This window comes from Parasteatoda tepidariorum, chromosome 1 (assembly GCF_982258835.1).
Source record: "Parasteatoda tepidariorum strain Cologne lab strain chromosome 1, Ptep-v5.0, whole genome shotgun sequence".
Classification (NCBI taxonomy): Eukaryota; Metazoa; Arthropoda; class Arachnida; order Araneae; family Theridiidae; genus Parasteatoda; species Parasteatoda tepidariorum.
In genome coordinates, this window is record NC_141755.1 from 24,625,984 (window position 1) to 24,648,278 (window position 22,295).

Sequence of the window (22,295 nt, forward strand, 5' to 3'; positions counted from 1 at the left end):
AACCTGAGGTAGGACTGACCGTTGAATCCTTGAACAGGAGACACTGAAAGTAAAAGTCCTACCTTGGCACACAAATACATTTATTGTTAAAATACTTCCTTCGTCCATGCAATTGACAACTGCTGAAGCAACTACTTAGTTGCTTCAGACTTCCTTCGCCAAGAAAGAGCATACATAGCCAAATCTTAATGAATACAGTAACCCCTTTACCCATTTCTAATTGTGCATTTGAAATTAAAGAAGGCTATATGAATGCGCCAAGTCAACTTGCGATGCCGCCAATGGGGTCAAATCATTTTCACCTGCAAGCGAAAAAAGAAACCGTTTTTATGCATGTGATTAGATAGGCATCTATAGAGGGCGGTACAATCTGGGCGGCGGTATTCTAATTCCCTATATCTGCTAAACCGAGACCAAAATTGTCTTCAGATATACATTTGTGCATTTGCAACTGACATCCGACATGAAGAATGTAAGTAAACAGTTCATATTTTTCCCAGGATAATTTCTGTCCCGACTTTTTGTCACATTCACAATTAAAGATTCTAAGCAATCTTGAACTTTAGTGATCTTTAATTAATTGAGAAATGAAATTTGATACATAAAGGTTTATATTTAAATTATGTGTCTTTGTTTTAAGTTACTTGCATAAATTCTATAAATTAATACTATAAATTAATTCGAATATTATAAACTAATTCTATAGTTTATTTTTCATTAAAATATTGACAAAAATATTTCTTCACTGTTTTTAAAAATGATCTTTAAAAAGCATAAGTTTTTTACAATAAAGTAAAAAGTCTCCACACAGTTCGTTTATTTAAGGAATATAACATGTATCATTTATCTATTCATATTTATATTTTGAGTGACAGTTTATATATACCCACATATATGTACATATGTATATGATTGTTGGTTGCGCATTTTTAACCAGTCATTATACGAGGACTACCATTTAATAATTTACACTAATTTAAAGGTTTCATAATTAATTTATGCATGTAGAAGATTTAAAAATATAATTTGAATTCATGGTTATCATTTGTTAGAATTTTAAAATATTGTTTCAATATTGATAGAAAAAATTCTTAAAAGAATATTTTTAATCACGAAGTTCTCTTCAACTGTTAGTGCTATTAAGTTGATAAAATAGATATTTATTGCTCGAAACTATTATATATGTTTTTATAAAATCTAAAACTTCTTGCGCTTTTCTTAGCTAATGAAATTCTCATAAGTAAAGATTTTATCCAATATCTTTTTAGGAGAGGAAAAAATAATCACTTAATAATTTTTTTTTATTTTTTCAAATCAAATATTTTTTAATTATCACTTTTTATCTATTCTTTATATTAATTAAGTAAAAATAAAATTTAATATAGCTATTTTAATAAAATTAAGTAAGATTGCAAATTTGTGGCTGCACAAAAAATACTTCAAATCGAATTCAAAAGAGTAGTAAGAAGTATCATGGGTTTCAATTTACATAAAATAATTTTTTTTATTTTTAGCTGCTTTTTCTTTTCTTAATATAAACTGCCTTATTAAAAAATAGTGTTCTTGAAAAATTATATTTTTCTGTATCAAATAAAAATTTTCAATGGGATGTATAAAGTAATATTTTTAATAATTTTACTAACATTAGTTGTATTGAAATTCCAACTATATATTTTAATGCGACTAATTCTTTTAAGTCTTAGTTAATTAAAATATTTTACATTAAGATTTTTTGTTTTTAATAAAGAGCATTATTAATTTATGAAATATAACCATTGTATCAGATTGATATCTTGAAAGGAATGTACTTTATTTCTAATTTGTAAAAATGTTGAGTAAATTTTAGTAACAGATTTCCTAATGCGGTTTTTGAATAATGTGAAATTACAATTTGAATTGTTCTGTAATTTAGGTTTAAGTTTAATCATAATTAATTTAAAAACGTATGACTTATTCGTTTTATTGGAAATAATTCATATTTTTTAACAAAGAAATTTACTTAACAAAAATTATACTTTAAGGAGATAATTATTTAATTTTCATAGATCTAATTTTGAAAACAATGAATAATTCTAATTTCAAATTTATCTTTTAATATTCAAAATTTTTGCATTCAATTTAGAGGTTTTCGAGCTTTTGTAGTAAAATGTAATTCATAGTAAAGATCAGTATAAGCATTTATCTCCATATTTTCATATTTTCCGCTATTTCATTTTATTGGTAATAAAAAAAATGAAAGACGATGAGGAAAATCTATTGAATACGGTATTACATATTTTAAGCGTGCCAAATTTATCTAAAACAAAAGGTTACACCATGTTGCTTTAAACTACATCTTCAGTAGCTAGATTTACAGATTTTCTATTTCAGAAACTACTTTTTAAAATTTTCTGAAAGTAAAATAGTTCGTGAGCATAAAATTTGCAGAGATTCTAAAAAGTTTGAAAAACTTAACTCTGAACACTTTTCTCCCATTAATGTAAATTTAATAAATGGACAATAAAATATTTCTATTCCAGATTTACTAAAATATTGTATGCAATACAACATTGTTAATGCTTTTATTTCAATAAAACGCAGAGAGAACCTGCGAAACTCTCTTCCTCTCCAGTTCAGCGGTCGTTAACGAACCGGTTTCCTGTTTGGCATTTTCTTAAACAAAGAATATATACATAGAAGTTTAAAAAATTAGGAGCAAATATCTCCTACATCTTATATTGCATAGTTATGTATTTCTTTATTACGAATCTTGAATAAGTAATTTTATTAATTATGGAATAATTAATTAATTAATTAACGTTAATTGATTAATTAATGTCACCAATTAAGTACTATACTTAATTGGTGACATTCTAACACTTGATAATAGCTTCGTAAGTTAGGGTACATTGATCGGTTTGCATTACATCTATCTGTATACAAAAATTCGACTTACGATTTTAAAACGTTTTCCCAAACATGATTTTTAATTGATTCACTAAGTGGCACAAAAGTTTTGAAAGGGAGCCCCTGCTCTTCGGTATACCACATTAGTTAACCAGAATCGAAATTAAATGGGGTTCCTTCGCTTTCAGAAAATGTTAGGCTACCGATCGAACCTTTCTATCGGTATCCAAAACCATAATATGCTGTAAATTTACTGCAGTTACTGTAATTTACTGCAGTAAAGTCCCGAATTGAACATATTTTCGTACGAGTAGAACCATTTTATTATATAATTAAGTTTAAGTTGGACGATAATCTGGTTCAATTCTGGAAGATAATCTGGTTCAACTTGGCTCCATATTATGATTATAATGATTCTGAACCATAATCAGGGGTCTGTTTAGAAAATATTTGGGTCCGTTAACGGACCCTTCACAAAATATCATTTCATAAAAACGGACCCTTCACAAAATATCTTTTCATAAAAACGAACCCTTCACAAAATATTTTAACTAAAAAACGAACCCTTCGCAAAATGATTTTTCTTTTAATCGAACCCTTCACAAATTTTTTTATCATCGTTATTGTTTTGTTAATCGAATAAATCCTTCCCAAGGGAAAAAAAATTAAGACAGATGTAAACGATCTATGTTTTGTCTTCGCCAGACGCGTCTTCCTAGATTAGTCCGAAATGAATATTCTGCGTTCAGCAGTATAGGCTAAATACCAAATATTTGTATGTTACATCTCTAATTTAGAAGAAGCAATTGCTGTTTATTTTTGAAAATGTAATTTTCTTTAATTATAGTTTTACAGTGTTGAGCATAATCTTGTATTTATTTACAATTTAAAAACTCCTTGAAAAAGTTTTTTGCGATAACAGGACCCTATTCGCACAAATTTAAAAAGCAGCCCTGGTTGAAAGAATGTGACTTAACGTTTTTTTTTATTCACAAATTACGAGTAATTTTTTCACAATTTTACAAAAACGGACCTTTCACAAAATGTCTGGACAGACCCCTGATAATATAATTCAACTTCCTACAAAATTTGCAACAGTATACCATCTCTGTTAAAAGTTAAATTACTCTTGTAATGGACCAACTATGTCGAATAATCGAAATATTGAAATACACTATGTGGCCAAGCATATCCAGACACCCTGTGTAATGAATTCGGATCATCACAATCGAGGCATATAGTATTTACATAATGTAGACGGTATACGTCTGGGAAGACTCTCCTCTAATTTTTTAATTGGTCACTATATGATTGACTTCCTAACATGCACCTCTACTGAAGTGAATGCTAGCAGTCTGAATGGTTGTTTTAACTAACTACGTAATCTAATCTGGTTTCTAATTCCACCAATTCATCCTAAACTTGTTTTATGGAATTGAGATTGGGGCTATGAGAAGTTTATGAGCACCCATTTCGGAAAACCATAGCCAAGTGAAGTCTCAATGCAGGAATGAGGCAGCTATTCTGCTGAAGGAGAAATTAACCCCTAAATCTTACCGTTAAGTATGGAGAGCATCATTGCCCAGTTACCCATATATCTCAGTGTTCATGTTTCCAACCCCAAGAACTAATGAACGTAGTTCAAACCATTTAAATTACCCCCACACTTTAATACTTTGGTGGGTGTCCGGTCAATTTTGGCGAGATAGTGTATGGCACTACTATTAAACTTGCTAAGTTTTTTTTTAACTGACTTACACATTGTTTCAATTTCAGCTTCTCTTGTGCTTCACGCTCTTTAGCGTGTCATCTTTGACCTTTTCTGCCCTACAAGATAACCGATATTCTCGACCTTATTCTGGTAACACTTACAACCACGGAGGTAGGAGCTACCAGTCACCCAGAGGTCCTTCAGCTCCAGTAAGACCTTCCCACCCAGGATCCCCTGCTGCCCCATTGAGGCCTGCTCACCCAAGTGGTCCATCCCACCCAAGTGGTCCATCTCGTCCAAGTGGTCCATCACACCCAAGACAGCCTGCAGCTCCTGCTTTCAGAGCACCAGCAACTTACGGAGCAGGAAGACCTTACGGTGCACCATCTCATTACTCTGCACCCGCACCTGCTGCATACGGAGCTCCACATAACTCATACGGAAGCAATCTTCCTCGAGGTATAATTTAAAATTATTGTATCTTTTTTGTTTTAAAATTCGTAATTATTTACTATTTCACGCTTGAAAGTTCGTACTATTGAGCATTTATAAGTTATATTTCAGTGTATTTTAGATGATTTGAGTTGTAATTTCAGATTATTGCAACAGTTTTCAAACCATATTGTTATGATTCTTAAATTTTCTTGGTTTGTTGGTAAAGATTATTGGATTTATTAAAGTTTAACATGTATTTTTTCTGCTCAAAAGAAGGGAAGAAATTACTTAATATACTTAAAATTTACAATTATTCGCAATGTATATTGTTTAAATTTTTTAGTCGTGATGTGGGGGCTTAGTATTTAAAGGATCTTAGCGATTTTTGTGAAGTATTGGGCTTCAATTTTCATTAGTGACTTGAAATCCATCTAGCTTTAGATCAATAGGCACCAACTTGTCTGGGAAGTAAGCATTGCGCGCAGTACTAACCACATTTCCACAATAATTCCGTTGGTCACGAAATCAAGGAGATTTGACGACCATGATCCCTAAACCCACTGCGGCTTGTTGCGCGGATGCTTTATTTACCTTAACCTCTGTTATTTAAATAAGTTTTTTATAACATGTACAACCCAAATCAAAACAATTTTTTTTTAAATTACAGCGGAAATTAGAACTAATAGGTTGTACTAGGTATTATGATTTTGCTGAGGGAAAAAGTACTTGAAAAGTACTAGGAAAAGTTGCTAAACTTTATACTAGCCAATTTATTCATCCTACCCCTAACATGCTTATTTTAATGACATCCTAGTTATAAGTAACAGATATATTGTAATGGATAGTTCGATGGTCATTGAACAAACATTAAAGGTCATACAGCTTACTAAATCTTACACTTTTTTGCATAGGGATGTATGGTTGGAAGTTTAACAACTGAATTTTAAACTTATTAAGTGAATAAACTGAAATAATCGCTACTCTCTTAAAATTTTCTTTTCAAAAATGCAGAGAAAAAACAAGAATCTATGCTGAATTGAATAAGTTCTAATTCAAATTTCTCGTCAACAGAGTCATGAAAAATTCAAGTTTTCCTTACGCATTTCTATAAAGGAGCTTTATATCTATAAAGAATAAATGTATTTTAATTTAATTCATAAACAAGCATTCGGGTAAAATCATCGCCTATCTTGGTTTCGGCAGAAGTTCAATTCCCCGTACTAAGATCTAGGTGCCTATTCGGTTTGTAGTCTCTCCAATAGTGCATTTTATGTTTAAAATTCCACTCAAATGTAATGTCCCGGTGTTTTCAAAGTCGGAAAAAGCTTTGCGCCAATGCTGCGGCAAGTAATTTACAGAGATCTACTTAATTTAATTCTCTAAAATTACAGAATTTCCTGAGAATACCTTTCTACAAAAACTTTTCATTTTTAATTCTCTGTAATGTTGCTCGAGACTCAAAATGAATGATTTATAGTTGATTCTAATGTATTTTTACTTTTAATAGTGCAAGATTTTCTGACTCTTATTCGTTTTGAGCATTTAGGCATTACTTCAATAAGCACTTTGCGATAATGTTGTAAATTGTATTTTTCTTTTAATAGTGTTTTTCATTGATTGTCTGTACATTGCAAAAAATTATTCTGCAAAAATATTTTTCAATTTACTGTCATTTATCAAGACCCTTATAAAAAATTACAGAGAGTAAAAAGAAAGAAAATTCTGTAAAATATTCACATGTGACTCAATAATTTTAAATTAGAAAAAATGAAGCAAAACTTTATAAACTATTTTCTGTCTTAAGGTCACACATCCCTAACCATGGCCAAGAGCCCAGCCCCATTTTTAGAGCTCTATCTTCTTAACGACAATTGTAGGAATGCCACATAATTTTGACCCCAGTTAGAGGACGTGGACAGCCCTTTAGCTGGTACCTCTCTCTCCAAACATTCACGCCACAACCAATGAGAGGACTTACAACCATATCTGGTTTAACTCGCGCCTTGATGCAAGTAGCCGCTGGTTATTTTGTTGACAACCAGGATCGAACTCATTACTTTTAGCTCTTCAACTAGCAGTGCGAGTGATGCCTTAGCCAACTGTGACATCGAAGCGCTTGGCACTTCGACATTAAGAATTTTGTGGTTTGAAATTTTTGGGAACATTACGTTAGAGTGGAATTTAAAACACTAAAAGACTGTTAGAGAAAGTGTAATTCTCCCAGAATTTAAACTTTCCAGCCATTTAAGAGTATATTATAGTGTCACTGTATCCCTGTATGAATTAAAAAGATTAATAACATTATTCCAACCAACTAAAAAATGTAATATCATTTATTGAAAATCATTTGATCACAATGTAGAAAATGTAGAATAAAAACGGAACTCCTTAATAATTTCAGATCTTGTGCTTGGGTTGCCACTTAATAAAATGGAATCTTAATGGAGAAAATGGTAAACTTCAATATGATAAGTTAGTTGTACAGATGTCATTTTAAATTGGGAAATCAGACACAAAAACGTACATTCGGTAAATAAACGTACCTTTTTATCGATGGATTTGGATTCTGAACCTTATAATAGAAGGTTGTATGATGTAGATTTACCTCCTTGTAGTGCATCCTAATAACACATTTTGGCGATTAAGAGATCTACAATATTTCGTTAAAAATAAAAAAAAATAGAAGGGCTTGCAAATATCTGGAAAATAGAGTTCCGATAGACTTAGGCCGGAGAGCAATCAAACGTTTGAGCTCCATAAAACTCGTTCATTTAAAGATAATTCCATGTAAAAATGTATTTTTTATATATAATTTCATATAATAAGGTAGCTACGCAATTTTAAAAGACATTAGAGAGATTTTGAACGGAATTGGTCAAATAGTTCTGGAAATGTTAAAACACGGCATTTCTGTTACTATTCAACAAGAAAAAAATGCAATTAACATTAAGGGTCTTTAAACTTCGATTACCTCTTGTTTAAACTATTAGGACCCTAATTTTTAGACTGCAGCTACCCTCTCCATTTTGAGGGTCATAAATTTAAATTCTCAAAAAACAAAACAAAAAAAAACTCAAATTATTAATTACATTATAGTACATGAAAATGAAAATCTAATAATTAGAATAAAAGTTATTAAGTTCTTTATTTTGTGCACAGTATTACAATTCGCCATTATTTTTTAAATACAGCGAATGCACACAGAATAACCATGCAGAAAGATTATCTTTCGATTGGTGTGATACTAAAAATATGGTAAATAAAAAATCGGAGTGCATATTCGGAGTACATAACATATACAGTAAATAATATATAGCTTATTTACATTATTATTCTGAACATATTTTTATTTCGTCTTATATGTACATATTTAAGTCAAGACACTCGTTTTTATTACATTTCTTTATTATTGTTGTTGCTTTTATCACTATTTTGTTGTTGTTGTAGTTTTGTGAGTTTTAAGTGTGTTGTACTACCTAAACTATTAATATAAAAATCATTAGAAATAATCTTCTAATTGAGAAATTATTCAGCATATTTTTATAAAAGCTGCCACAGCATGTAGGAAAAATGTGATGTAAAATAAAATCAAAAATTTAATGACAACACTTTTTTTATATTAATACATAATTTCAAATTATAGAAGACAGTATTTTTATAAACAGTTACTATTTTTGAAAATTAAAATTGCCATTATTAAAAAAAATGATATTCAAAATTTTCATTTTTAGATTTGATTTTCATTTAAATTTTTATTTTAAATTTGTAAGTAATTCCGTTTTAATTCATTGTTATTAAATATAATATTAATTATAACACTTGCAACCTTTTAATTATGCTATTTTTTACATTTACAAGAAGACAGTATCTTCAATTACAAAAAACTAAAAAGGATATCAAAATTGAACTAAAAGGAATGTCATAGTTTGTAATTTACATGCAAAAAATAAGGAAAAGTTAGATGCAATGCACAAAAATTCTACTATTTTACGATTAAAAAAATATTAAACTTTAGTTAAAAGTATGTTAGAAACTCTTAGTAAACGTATGAATTACCAAATATGGTAACTGAAATGCTGTTTTTGCCCTTGAAACGCTAGTCAGGTTGTTTGGAATATAGTAATATAATTGGCAGAACTTTATCCTGAACTTTTGCAATTTTTAAACCAATACTTCCTTGAACAAGCATTGTAGTCCTTTTATTTTATTACACTTTAAAATTTTGACAGTTTTTCTCAAGGGCATCCGAGATTTTCCTGACATTTTAAGAAAAAAGAAAAGTACCAATGGATATGGCCATTTTTTGTTTGTTTCTCCACGCGCTTTTCTCCTTTTTTTAAAATTCTGCTCTTGCCCAATCAGAAAGAATCTTCGAGGTTAAGATATATTTCGCACTTTAGGAAAACATAAGACTACAGTGGTAACTTGAAAAGATTTATAACCTTGCATCACATATTCAAATTACGTGGACTACAATGGATTTCGTAAAACTTTATCCAGAGGTATTTATTACTATAATTTGAGACAATCCCTTATTTTTTTCTCACCTTTTCATTTTTTAAATCAGATTACTGTCAGAACTAAAATATTTTCAAACTTGTGAAAAAATATATACATTTGAAACCTATGTAAATTGACCACTTTGCTGTTACTCTTGATCACTTTGCTTTTAAAGAGGTATGAATCATTATGTTTTATATCGTTTCTTTTATATATATTCATCTATCTATCTATATGCATATATATATATATATATATATATATATATATATATATATATATATATATATATATATATATATATATATATATATATATATATATATATATATATATATATATATATATATATATATATATATATATATATATATATATATATATATATATATATATATATATATATATATATATATATATATATATAAGCATTATTCTATTATTCATTTATTTCTTATATGTTAACAGTCAAAATAGCGATAAATGTAATTATGTAACTAATTCTTTGAACAAGACTTTAGCATTTTATCAAATGTTAAAGTCTTGTTACAAAAAATTTTGTTGAAAAAATTTCAGAACTTTAGATTTGTTATGTACGGTTTATGTGCATTTTTCACAAAAATAATGATTAGATCACCATCTGATGCATCTTGAGGATTATTAAGTTTTTACAAAACATTAGCGGGAAAAATCGTTTCTCCCCAAGAGTTATTACACAGAGAAATAGACCATTGTGGAAAACCCCTTTCTTTCTTCGCACAAAATGCTTTTTTTGTGAAGCAGCTTTTATGAATATAAACCATTCTTTCCTCACAGTTTTCGTAAAAGATAAATAGGTTTTACAACATTTTATTTTATATGACAAAATCGGTTCTTGATTATAAAGGACAACTTACATGAGTGGTCCACTCAACCTTTGTTATGTAAATTATCTGCTTACTAACAAATTTCATATAGTGTACAAAAAATAAAATAGACTTAATTTAAATGAGTATTATAAATTATGAAATGAGTATTAATCTTCATGAAACTTTCCATAAAGATAAATTGTAAGTAAGAAATAAACATAAGTAGCTTACTCTAAATTAGTTTTATTAAAAATGTTTCATTAAAAATTATTTAGAGTAATTAATAATTTAATTTCATGAAAGTTTATTTCATAGTTTTCAAGTAAGCATTTTCAACTTAATTATGAAATAAAAATAAATAATAATATAGGTAATAACAAAAATAAATAATAATAATATAGTTAGCAATAAAAATAAATAATAATAATATAGTTAGCAACAAAAAATAATGAATAATAAAATAATAATTTTAATATTAAAATAATGATTTTTAATATTAAAATGTGCACTTTGTCTGAAACGCGTTATTTCTACAAATGGTTTTTTATTATAAAAACATTGCTGTGTTTTTTTGTTTTGTTTTTTTTTGCTAATCGGCTTCGCCATCTGTCGGCAAACTCTTTCCTTACTTTTAATACTTGGCGTAACAAAATATCGTGATTCCCTAAACCAGGGGTTGCCAAACTTTTTTGATCATCGACCCCTACATAATTTTTCGAATTCTACATCGACCCCCATAAAAGTAATTTTCTGTTAATTAAAATAAAATTCGATTAGATACTGTGTTTGTACATTTATTTTATGATTTTGAACATTTATTAAAGTAACAGTACATAGTGTAACAATAGTTTTATGAAAAATATATTAATGTTGAAGTATAAATACTTTAATATTTATGAAATAATAAGTAATTATAGGTAAGTAGAAATAATAAGTAAAGTAACTACGAATTTATTGCTTCTTAATCAATAACATGGGTGTACCTGGTGTGTTTTTTTTTGCAAGGTTCGTTATATTGGATTCAAAATTGGTCAATTTTAATCTTAAATCCCCTCGAAACTCCACATTTAATTTATTTCTGTTCTTAGTTAAGATTGAATTTGCTTGACTGAAACCGGCTTCAACCATATAGGAACTTGGAAATGCTATCATAAATGGCTGATCTATTTCCTAAAGTTTTACATATTTTTGCATTATATTTATATTTGTCCAAAATTTGCTTATTGTTAAATTTTTAAAAAGCGTCTTTGCTTCAAATCCCCATAATAATTCAGCAAGCTCATCTTGCAGGTTGATGTCCACGTTTTCAATTTGAGCAGAAAATGGCACAATAATCCAATCAGGAATGTCAATGTTTTCCAAATTAAAAAAACGCAGTTTAAAATCGTCGCTCAATTTTCGAAGATTACCTGTATATATTTCCAAGTCTTCTTCTTTTATTTCTAATTGCCACATATCTGAAAAATACTGATAATCCTTCGACCAATCAACCCTTCCGGTTCGGATCGACCCCCATTCAACCCCCTGGCTCAGATCGACCCCCGCTTATGTTAAATAGACCCCTGGGGGTCCATATAGACCACTTTGGTGATCTCTGTCCTAAACAGATTACATCAAATCGTTCATTTATCTGTCCTCTTTTCAAATGTTTTTTCAATTTGTCGAACATTTCTTAGACACCTGATTACTTTAATACTTTACCTGTACTACTAAACTTTAATCTTGATTATCTCAGAACATTATTTATAGATTTGATCCCCGTTAGCTTTAAGCATCTCAATTATGTAACTTTAGTATAATTAATTTCATTGGCGTTTGAAAAAAAGAACTAATGGTAAAATTTTAATTCAGACCTATACGCATTTCGCTGTCTGATTGGTTCACAATCATCAGAAGAATAAATGGCAGGGGTGTTAAAACAGAGGTGTAAGCTGACAGAGGTTAAATAAAAACTATATAAATAAATATACAAATATACTTAAACAATCAAACTGATTGCGAATGTTGAAACTTAAAAAAATGAATTATTTGCAAATATTTGAAAAATATGGTATGAACCTATGCATTACATTTCTGAATGACCTGAGGTGAGAACCTCTGTCGGTAGAATTCATTTCTGTTTCGGTAGAATTCATCTCTGTTCAGTATTGTATATACAAAATACCTTTATCAAGGAAAGCTAATTTTTTTTAGTATTTTAGAGACTGAAAGTGTTAGGCAACAACCAAGTGGTCTGTTTCCAAACTAGCAAGAATTACCAATGATTTAATTAAAAGTATCATTTAGTGCAATTGTAAATCATAAAGGCATATTTAAAAAATAACAAATGTGGCTTAATAAATTAAGCCCCATAAGCCGTATGTGGCTTAATAAATCAATCTACATTTAAAATACGTCCTAAGCAAATTTTAATCTCTTCAAACAAAAGCTAATCTCTTTCTCTTCTAAAAATTGTAGGTAGAAGAAGAGTGAGAAAAGCTCTTTGCATTGTCTTATAGCTCTGTATTTCTAGCTTAGGATTGAGGCTTGATAGATAGCAGAAGGTTACATTTAAAAGTCAAAAGCTGTTTGTGGCTTGGAGGAATTTTTATATTGATCAGAGTTTAGTTCGAGGATTGAAAAATAAGTTCGCGATATCTGTATATGCTGGATTCTAAAGCGATAAGGACTGATAAAGTTCTTTACCAGCATTTTGGAATGAGGGGCATTCCAGGAGGAAGTGATCTAAAAATTTTAAATTCTCACCCTACATTTTTGATATTAGCGATGCAGGCGATCCTGCTTTCTTCATAAATTTCTTGATTTTCCCAATCTTGCTAAACTATATTCAAGTCCTAACAAAATGTGTACTTATTTTATTTATTTATTATAGGTCCATCTCACTACGCTGCACCCAGTCACAACGTCTACCAACCTCAACGACCAGTGCGAGCCACCAGCAACTACCAACAATCTCCACAACAGCAACACTCATCGTTCCAACAATCCAGCCAATCCCAGTCCCATGGACGAGAAATGAAATATACCATTAACGATCCCCACAACAAAGGAACCACACACGTCACCGAAACCCATGTTGTGAGCAACCGAGAAATGCACGGAGCTGAAGCTGAAGCAGCCATGAAGAAGCTCATGGGAAACATGGGAACCGGATCATCTTATGGAAATGACGGAGGATTCCACGATTTCGTCAAGAACATGGGATTGCCCTATTTCTAAACCGACCCATTAACTTTATTTAAAGTACCTCGAACATTCCAACTTATTTATTGAACCCATTATTTTTATTTTTTTTTCTGCATTGAAGCGGTGCAAATTCAGTTGTTATATATACTTTTTATTTATGCCTTCTAGAGTGACTGCCAGGAACAATGTTTGTTTTATCTGTTATTGTTATTTTAATATTGTTTGGATTATTTAATATCATTGATATGTATCTAAAAGATGAATTGCAGGATGAAAAAGGAAACTTGTTGTTTGTGTGATTCTTTCAACTCAGCTGCGAAACACCAAAATTCATGAATGTTGCCATCTCTCAGTGAATGTCAATGTTTACTTAATTGCTTTGATTAATATACAAAAACATTTATTACATTTCATTATTTTTCTCTCATACAAACGTTGTCATTCAACGAGCACTGACGGTGAATGTTGAATTATATATATATATATATATATATATATATATATATATATATATATATATATATATATATATATATATATATATATATATATATATATATATATATATATATATATATATATATATATATATATATATATATATATATATATGTATATATATATGTATATATGTATATATATATGTATATATGTATATATATATATATATATACATATATATATATATATATATATATATATATATATATATATATATATATATATATATATATATATATATATATATATATATATATATATATATATATATATATATATATATATATATATCCTAACTTTTTCTCAATGTTGAATGTTGACACTTCCGATGTGGGGAACGAAATAATATTAATAATAGCTGAATTTCCATGCGACTAAGTGAATGTCGACAATCACGGGAGAGAGTTGCCATTTACCAAATGTTGGACTTTTGTCATAACGCATTTTTACATACACAAATACTGAAGAAGATGCAGTCGTAATTGCTGGTTAAATTTTTGGGGGATGTCTACGATTTTATTACGACATACGTAATATAGTATCATTTTGGAATTCTTTTTCTTACATTTGATTAATTAGTTCGATTAACGATGGCTATTTGTTTATATTTGCAGCTTATTAATTGTATTAATTACAACTTATCAAAAAAAGAAAAATATATTTAGCTGAAATTTTTCTAAACTTCTTGCTAAGCATTTCTTTAAAACATTTATCATTCAAAACAAACACGATTTTAGTTTTTGTTTTAAACGATGAATGTTTTGAAGAAGTGCTTTGATTTGATATATGAGGAATCAAACATAACCGTTATTATAAATTCTGAATTGAACTCTGGCGGCAAAAAAATTATGCTTATTAATCTCTTTTAATTAATAAAAAAATTGTAGTGCCATTTTATCTACATTTATGTTAGTTTTCAAAACCTTATATAACGCTATACAGGGGAGAACGGGGTAACAGCGAGTGGGGTAAAACTAGGTACCTCGAATTCTGGCGAAATTGATTTTGCATTTTAGCCATTTCATTAGCTCTGAGTTACATTTTATTAACTAAGAAAAAAAAGCTGCCATATTAGTGTTGAATTCATGATATTTGTGCAGATAAGTTTGCTTTACTGTGTCATTTAACTAATGTTCTTTCGTTTTTAAAGTAGTCTTATTTATCGGTTATTATTGTTATAAGAAACTTTTTAACCCCAGATTATTATACGTTCACTAAGGCTTCATTCTCGAACAGACACATAAGGATTTAGTCCAGTAGTAGCATGGTTCTGTTTTGCTTCGATAATCTCTGTTCTCATGGTATAAGACCGAGTATCGCAATCAAGGATATGATCGAGTATTACCACCACCATCATATAAAGCTGATTTCAGGATAAATAAAATTTTAAACAAAATTTGATTCCAAGGTCTTGTGCGCGTCCAAAAAAATAAATAAACGGAAAACAAAATGGCCAAAAAGTAAAAGGGAAGAACTAATATATCAAGCAGTTTTTTTTTTAAAATTGTCTTTAATTGATATTTCGCTCGATTAAGACGATAAAATCACATTAGGTGTTGATTGTGTAAAGTGTAATAAATTATTTTCCAACTAACAAAAAATAAAGGAGAAAGGTGGTTCTAATGTTGAAATTTTTTTTTGCTTTGCCCACGAAATCTGAAGTGAAACTTTCGTGGGCATAGCAAAGCATGGTGCTCTTTTTACTGGAATTGATTAATTTTTCATAAAATTCATATCTGCACCTCATAACTCATCATCAAATATTCCGAAGTAAGTTCTTGCATCATTTATCAAATCCTAGCGTTTGCATAAATTAATATCGAATCATTTTTAGACACATAATGCTTCTCGATGGATGCGTGGTTTTTGGGCAAAAATAAATTTAGAAAAAAATCAGAAAAAGAGTATCATTAACTAAGTAAGAAATAATTCTTTGTACAGCTTAAAAAATATTTAAAAAATGAACTTCTTTAAAAATTGAACGCTCATGAAGCCTTAAACTCATCTTCTACAGGAATATTTCTTAAATATGTGAAAAACAGCGGTTTTCATAAGTGACATACGCAAAATATATATAAATCTGATATTATAGAAAATTTATTGGTCAACAGAATTTTAAATCTTTTGCAAATTTAAAAAATCAAAGACTAACTTCAATTTTGATGGAATTTTTTTTCATTTTTAGTGTCGATTATTGCTAATTAATATCTATAGTTATTATTTAATGAACTTTGAAAGAGAAATTTAAATCTTAATGTCCTAGAAAGAATTCATACTCATGTATATAGAATAACACAATAAAATCAGAAGAAAGAATGAAAGAGAGAGATTAGAGATTAACAAAGAAAATTAATAAGGAAATTGTCAGATCTCTATTTTTGAGAAAAAGCTCATAGCAGTAATTGAGTAATTATAAGAAACTTCTTCAAAATAGTTATATATAGAGCTCTATATATGTATTATATATAGATACATATATAGAGTTAATCCTTAGATTAAACAGTCAGCTCCTTTCTTGTTTACACATGTACTATAAGTGTACTGTCTCTTATATTATTTAAAAAAATGATGAGGTACGTATTTAATCTTCTTGTAATTATCTTATAAGCATCGAAAATTTTTAAGATTTATATATAGACCAATGACTTGTTGCTTTAATCGGCTATACTGAACTGCTATGAATAATTTGTTGGTCCAACTATGGAAATCATATCGAAATTAACAGTTTGGTTTTTATTGGCTGTTGCGTGTAATAAAATATAAGTGTATATGATTTATTAAAAAAATATCTGAGGTACTGACATCTAAATAAGATAAATAATTAATTTATTCTTTCAATATTTGCAATGCTCAAAAAAAAATGAAGTAACTTGAATTACTTTCTAACTATAGAACAGAATTTCACATTGTAAGAATTATTCTTAATGTTCAAAGTCCTCGCCTTAAATATGCTAATTGATTAAATCAAACGTTATTTAAAGCTACGAATTCAGACACAAAACATACTTTCTCTGACTAAACCCACTCTTTTTCGACGGATTTGGATTAATAAAAAAATATATGGTGCAGCCGCAATCTGGGAAATATAGTTCCCATAGTTAGGTTATTTTTCAGCACAATTATAAATTTCGTTTATCCAATGATTATCTCCTGCAAAAAATAATATTTATAACATCTTATGATTTATTTAATAATTGTCGAAAAATTTGAAGTAAATTGTGAAGTCCTTAAATTCTTACATCATTTTAAATTTCGTAATTTTATAAGGCAAAATACGAAAGTGGTCGAATAGTGCCTGAGAAATTAAATCGGTTGAAAAGCTCCGTATTAATGAATTTTTAAAAAATTCTCAGAATTATAATTTGATGTCAGAGGAACAATTCATTCAATTTCGTTCAAGTTTTTCTTTTTTATAGAAAATTACATTCTTAAAATGATGTAAAAATTTATATACCCTACAGTTTCAATGCCTTCAATATTTCGACTGTTATTATATAAAATTAATAGAAAATTATAAATAATTATTCAAAACAATTTTTTGGAAGGAACTATGTTTGGGTAAACAAATTTTATAAATGTTTAGAGAAGTTCTTTGATTCACTTTAAAAGTTCTAAAGATATAGCGAATTTATTTTTATATATTTTATTCGTTTATTTTTGGATAAAAAAAATTTTAAAGCGTTTTTTGTGTGTGTTGGTATCTATTGAGCATTTTTTAACTTATGGATCTAGCTCATACTTATTTCAAACATTCTACTGACATTATGTAATAAGGCAAATGCCATGCTTAAATTAAAAAGCTGCCTGCTCAATGAAAATGACCAGCTTTCCTTCCCTACGCCAATGAGAATTATTTTATTTTTCAAACGTTTATTGAATATTTAATTTCCAGAACTAAGGGACCCATTTATAGCACTCTTCTTCTAAATTATTATTATCAGTTTGTGAGGAATGGGAAAGATTTCTGTGCTCCTCAAGTTTTTCTTTCACAAGTTACAAAAAATTTAGAGTAATAACAAACCAATAATAATAATTTTAAAAAAAACGAACAATTTAGAACTATTTATTTTAATTTAGTTAACATTTACTTGAATTACATTAAGTTCGTTTTTATAATTGATATAAAAATTTAAATTTATTTTAGCAATAAATAGTATTTGCGTTAAATACTAAAAAAAAAATATTCTGGTAAAATTACCAAACTGTATGATAATGACATTTCTAATAATAAAAACTATAATTCTAGTTAAGAAAGCCAAAATATACTGCATTTAAATCATTCGTTTGATAATTTCTTTATTCACATGGTAACGGTTAATTGGAAAGTCCGGTTTTCAAAATCGTAATTCTTATTACAATACAAAGCCGAAAGTAAATTTAAGCGAATGGGTGATTTTTATGACATGTTCTAAGGTATTGCAACAAAATTACCAAATTTTGTCACATATTGCAAAGCAATATTTTATTTTTAATTTAAGTAAAATCATTACAGTAGCACTTCAGTAAAAGTTACCGAAATTTTTAGTGTTCTCATAGAACCAGAAACATGGTAAATTTTAGCATATTCTGGTAGTTTTGACCATACCTTTTTCCTCAATGTAGTATTACAAGTTTTAAAATTCGATATTTATTTCGATATGTAAAAATTAATTCGATATGTAGAAATCTTAGTTTTAATTTGAATACGGTTAAAAATTCCGAAATCATATTAATAATTTTTTAAATTTTAGAATGAAAGCTAATGAAATTTTTGAATCTCAGCAGTATGGAAAATTCACATTATGTAATTGCCAAAACTAAGAGGAACAACTGTTTTTTAGATTAATTGTTAGGTACCTCAATCGCTATGCTACAAATAAAGGAACAAAAAGTTAAATAAATATTAAAGTACTAATATTTAAAATAAATAATAATTGAAATATGAACATAAATTATTAAATTAAAGTAACGAATTAATTTTGAAAGTTATTGTAACATTTTAACTAAATTTAAACTACCAGGGGTTCATAGTTTCAAAAACATACTCCTCGTAGTTAAGGAAGCACCATTTAAAAAAAATTTTACACCTACTGTTTCAACTTTAATTTCTAGCTGTCACATGCTACTTCTCACAGGTGTGTGATTTTTAACTATTTATTTTTATATGTTACAACAATATATGATTCTACCAGTAAAAAAATACAACTTAGTTATTGCGCTTAACTTGTTTTGTTTAAACATTACGATTTTACTGTAAAGTTTACAATGCAATAGATAAGTTTAAAATCTTGCACAATTTCTTAATCTAAAGTTGCATAAAGAAGCATTCATTAAATTACCAAAAACTTCGTTCATCAAAGTTGAAAGGCTCTGTGTTGTAATACGAGGAAACATTCCTTATAATCATTTATTCTCAAAACCCCGTGACTTTCGCGTAAATATTATTTTTATTCAAATGCGTTTTCTTTTATTATCTCTTCGCATTATTTTTTCTCTGAGAAAAAGTATTAAAGTAGTAGTTCACGAACTCTCAACCTTGAGGAAGAACTTTACCTGTCAATTTAGATAAAACAAATTTGAAGAGGAAAATGCGGAGTTTGATATACTACGAATAAATATTTTGCTTTCTTTAATAACAGTTTTTTGGAAAGATTTGTGCTAGATTCTGTAATTACCTAGTTATTCATTCTTATTACCCTTTGTTAATTATCTGTGGAAACTTTTTAAAAACTCGAGAAGGTTTTATTTTTCGTTTCAGCTTTTTTTTAGCGGTTAAACGAGAGTGACTCAGACTCAGAAGATAGACAACTGATTGGAGACACATGTGACCCAAGTTCAAGTCTCTGCTGTGACTGAATGATTTGCTTATTAATGTTCTTAACAAACTCAAACCTCATTTTTCCGTCGCTACACGTGAACTGTAATTTCAATTTGTTATCGAAGTTCAATTATCTGATCTGAGAGTCCGATATCCTAATCAAGGTTCAATTATGTGACCTAAGAATCCTAATTATCAATCGAGGATAAATTTGAGTTTGTTTACATTCTGAAATAAATTCGAAGTTCTAAGGAGTCACTGTCCAAATTTATTGCTTCAGATTCAATAATAGTTCATCCAATCGAAGCGTGATATGAGTAACAAAAATAACGTGAAATGAGTAACAATTAAATATATTTAATGTATTTTAATAAAGTTATTGCTTGAGATCAACTCACGACGGTCAAAATTTGCCAAAATAAAGTAATTTTCTCTGATACTTATCACTTTCGAAAACCCATAAAACTAATCTACATTATCTATATTAAAATTACAAGAACACAGTCTTAATGCAGTTTTAATAGGTTCCAAATATACTAGGTGCATTTGTTATAATTTGTATATTTGGTATTGATGAAAATTTCGCCAATTACCGTAGTACCAAAAGTGCCTATTGCAAAATTAATCAAGCTGCCAGCCAGGTGCCTGACTGAGAAGCCAATGGCTGCGGATTCGAATCCCGCTCTGGGTATGGATGTTTCTCTCTCGTGTGTTGTCCTCTGTTGTGTGTGATGTGCGAATGTGGCCCACTCTATAAACAGGTTTGTGGCAGTGTGGCGTGGGTAATGTTGCTCGCCTCCGTGACTTTGGCTCACAGGTGCCCACTGGGTAACGTGAAATGAGTAACAATTCCAGCATCTTTTAAGGCGAAGAATAATGTTCAGTGCCTGGCATTTGAAAAAAAATAGAAAAAAACATTAATCAAGCTTCATTGACGTCAATTATAGTATGTTGATTTTTTTGGTTCCTCCTGAACGAATTAGTACCGTTTTCTATCAATTTTGCTTTTCAGTACATAGTTTTTTTTTCGATTTCAATTAATATCTATTACCAAAATTGATTAAGCATTGGCGTCAATAATAGCATGGAAGTTTTTTCTGTTTTACCTTAATTAATTAGAATGATTCCCCAATTAATTTTAGTATATAGCCTATAGTTATATTTTAATTAGTATTGATTACGAAACTAATAAAGGGCTTCTGACCTGAATAATGGTATGGAGATTTTATTTTTACTTTTCTTCTAAAAGAGATAGTCCCGCAGTGGACTGATCGTTAAGACACGGTTCCCAGCAGATCACCGAAGTCAAGCATCACTGGCTGCGGTCAGTGTGCGGGTGGGTGACCACTTGGATCAGTCTGCGTAGGGACCGAGGGTGTGCGGTATTGGTCCTCGTTAAACTGTGCTACCGTAAAGTGCTCGACTTCGCGCGCAAGTCGTCGGGCTACCGAAGCGGGGGTGCCATCCCCTCCGCAGAGGATCAAAATTGTGATGGCATGTCTTCGGATCATCCTCCGGGATGTTTCCCAGACCGTCGCCAATAGCCCATTGTGCAGCTCTAGTGCGACGTAAATTAACAACAACAACAACAATTCTAAAAGAGATAATGCCATTTTTCTATTAATTTTGGCATTTAGTACAGTGCGCGAAAAGAAACAGATCACCTTTAATAACTTTTGATCTAATGATTGAATCTTCACGTTCTGGGACTCAATCTTAATGACTCGAGGGGTACCTCAAATATGCTAATTAATGTGTGCAAAAGATGTATTAAGTTACGAAATCAGACACAAAAACGTACTTTCTTTGAATGAACATATCCTTTTTTAGACAAATTCGGATTTCTGAGCGTCAAAATATTGGGGGTAGCCACAATCTGGGAAATATTGTCCCAATAGTTTGGTCAAGATATTAAATGGCAAAAAACAAAACTTGAGGTCGAATTGTTCCTGAGAAATCGAATTTTAAATATCTGACTTCTTTAAAGTTCAATTTCTCAGCAACGATTCAAAAGATTTTGTATTTTATCATGTAAAATTACATTCTTTAAACTGATGCAAAAAGTTGTATAGGGGAGAGGGGGCACATGTGAACAAATTTTTTTATTTCTTCATTTTTCAAAAAATATCATCAATTTTTCCTAGTAAAGAAGTCCATATGGTTAAATAGTCCTTTCTTTGCCTTATGGAATTTTTTGAGATTTTTCAATAAAATATTTCTTTACTTTATGATATTTTAGAAAAATGACTTCAATTGTTCACATGTACCCCTGTTGGGGGCACATGTGAACGAGATTAAAAACACAAAGCAATCATCATATTTCCAAGAAAAAAAATCTTTAATATAACAGATACGCATTATACTGAAGGGGTTGTAGCTTACTATGTGAATTTAAATTGTACAACAGTACTGTCAATAAGAAAATAATTTT

At 29.2% G+C, this 22,295-nt stretch overlaps 1 protein-coding gene across 1 annotated transcript; it reads left to right on the forward strand.

Annotated features, from left to right (window-relative positions):
* The first annotated feature begins 306 nt into the window (after window positions 1-306).
* LOC107437877 (uncharacterized) lies at window positions 307-13,849 on the forward strand. The gene is made up of 3 exons (XM_016050006.4): window positions 307-472; window positions 4,663-5,056; window positions 13,253-13,849. The coding sequence occupies exons 1-3, from the start codon at window positions 464-466 to the stop codon at window positions 13,597-13,599; spliced, it is 750 nt and encodes a 249-aa protein (XP_015905492.1). The 5' UTR covers window positions 307-463; the 3' UTR covers window positions 13,600-13,849.
* Window positions 13,850-22,295: the final 8,446 nt, after the last annotated feature.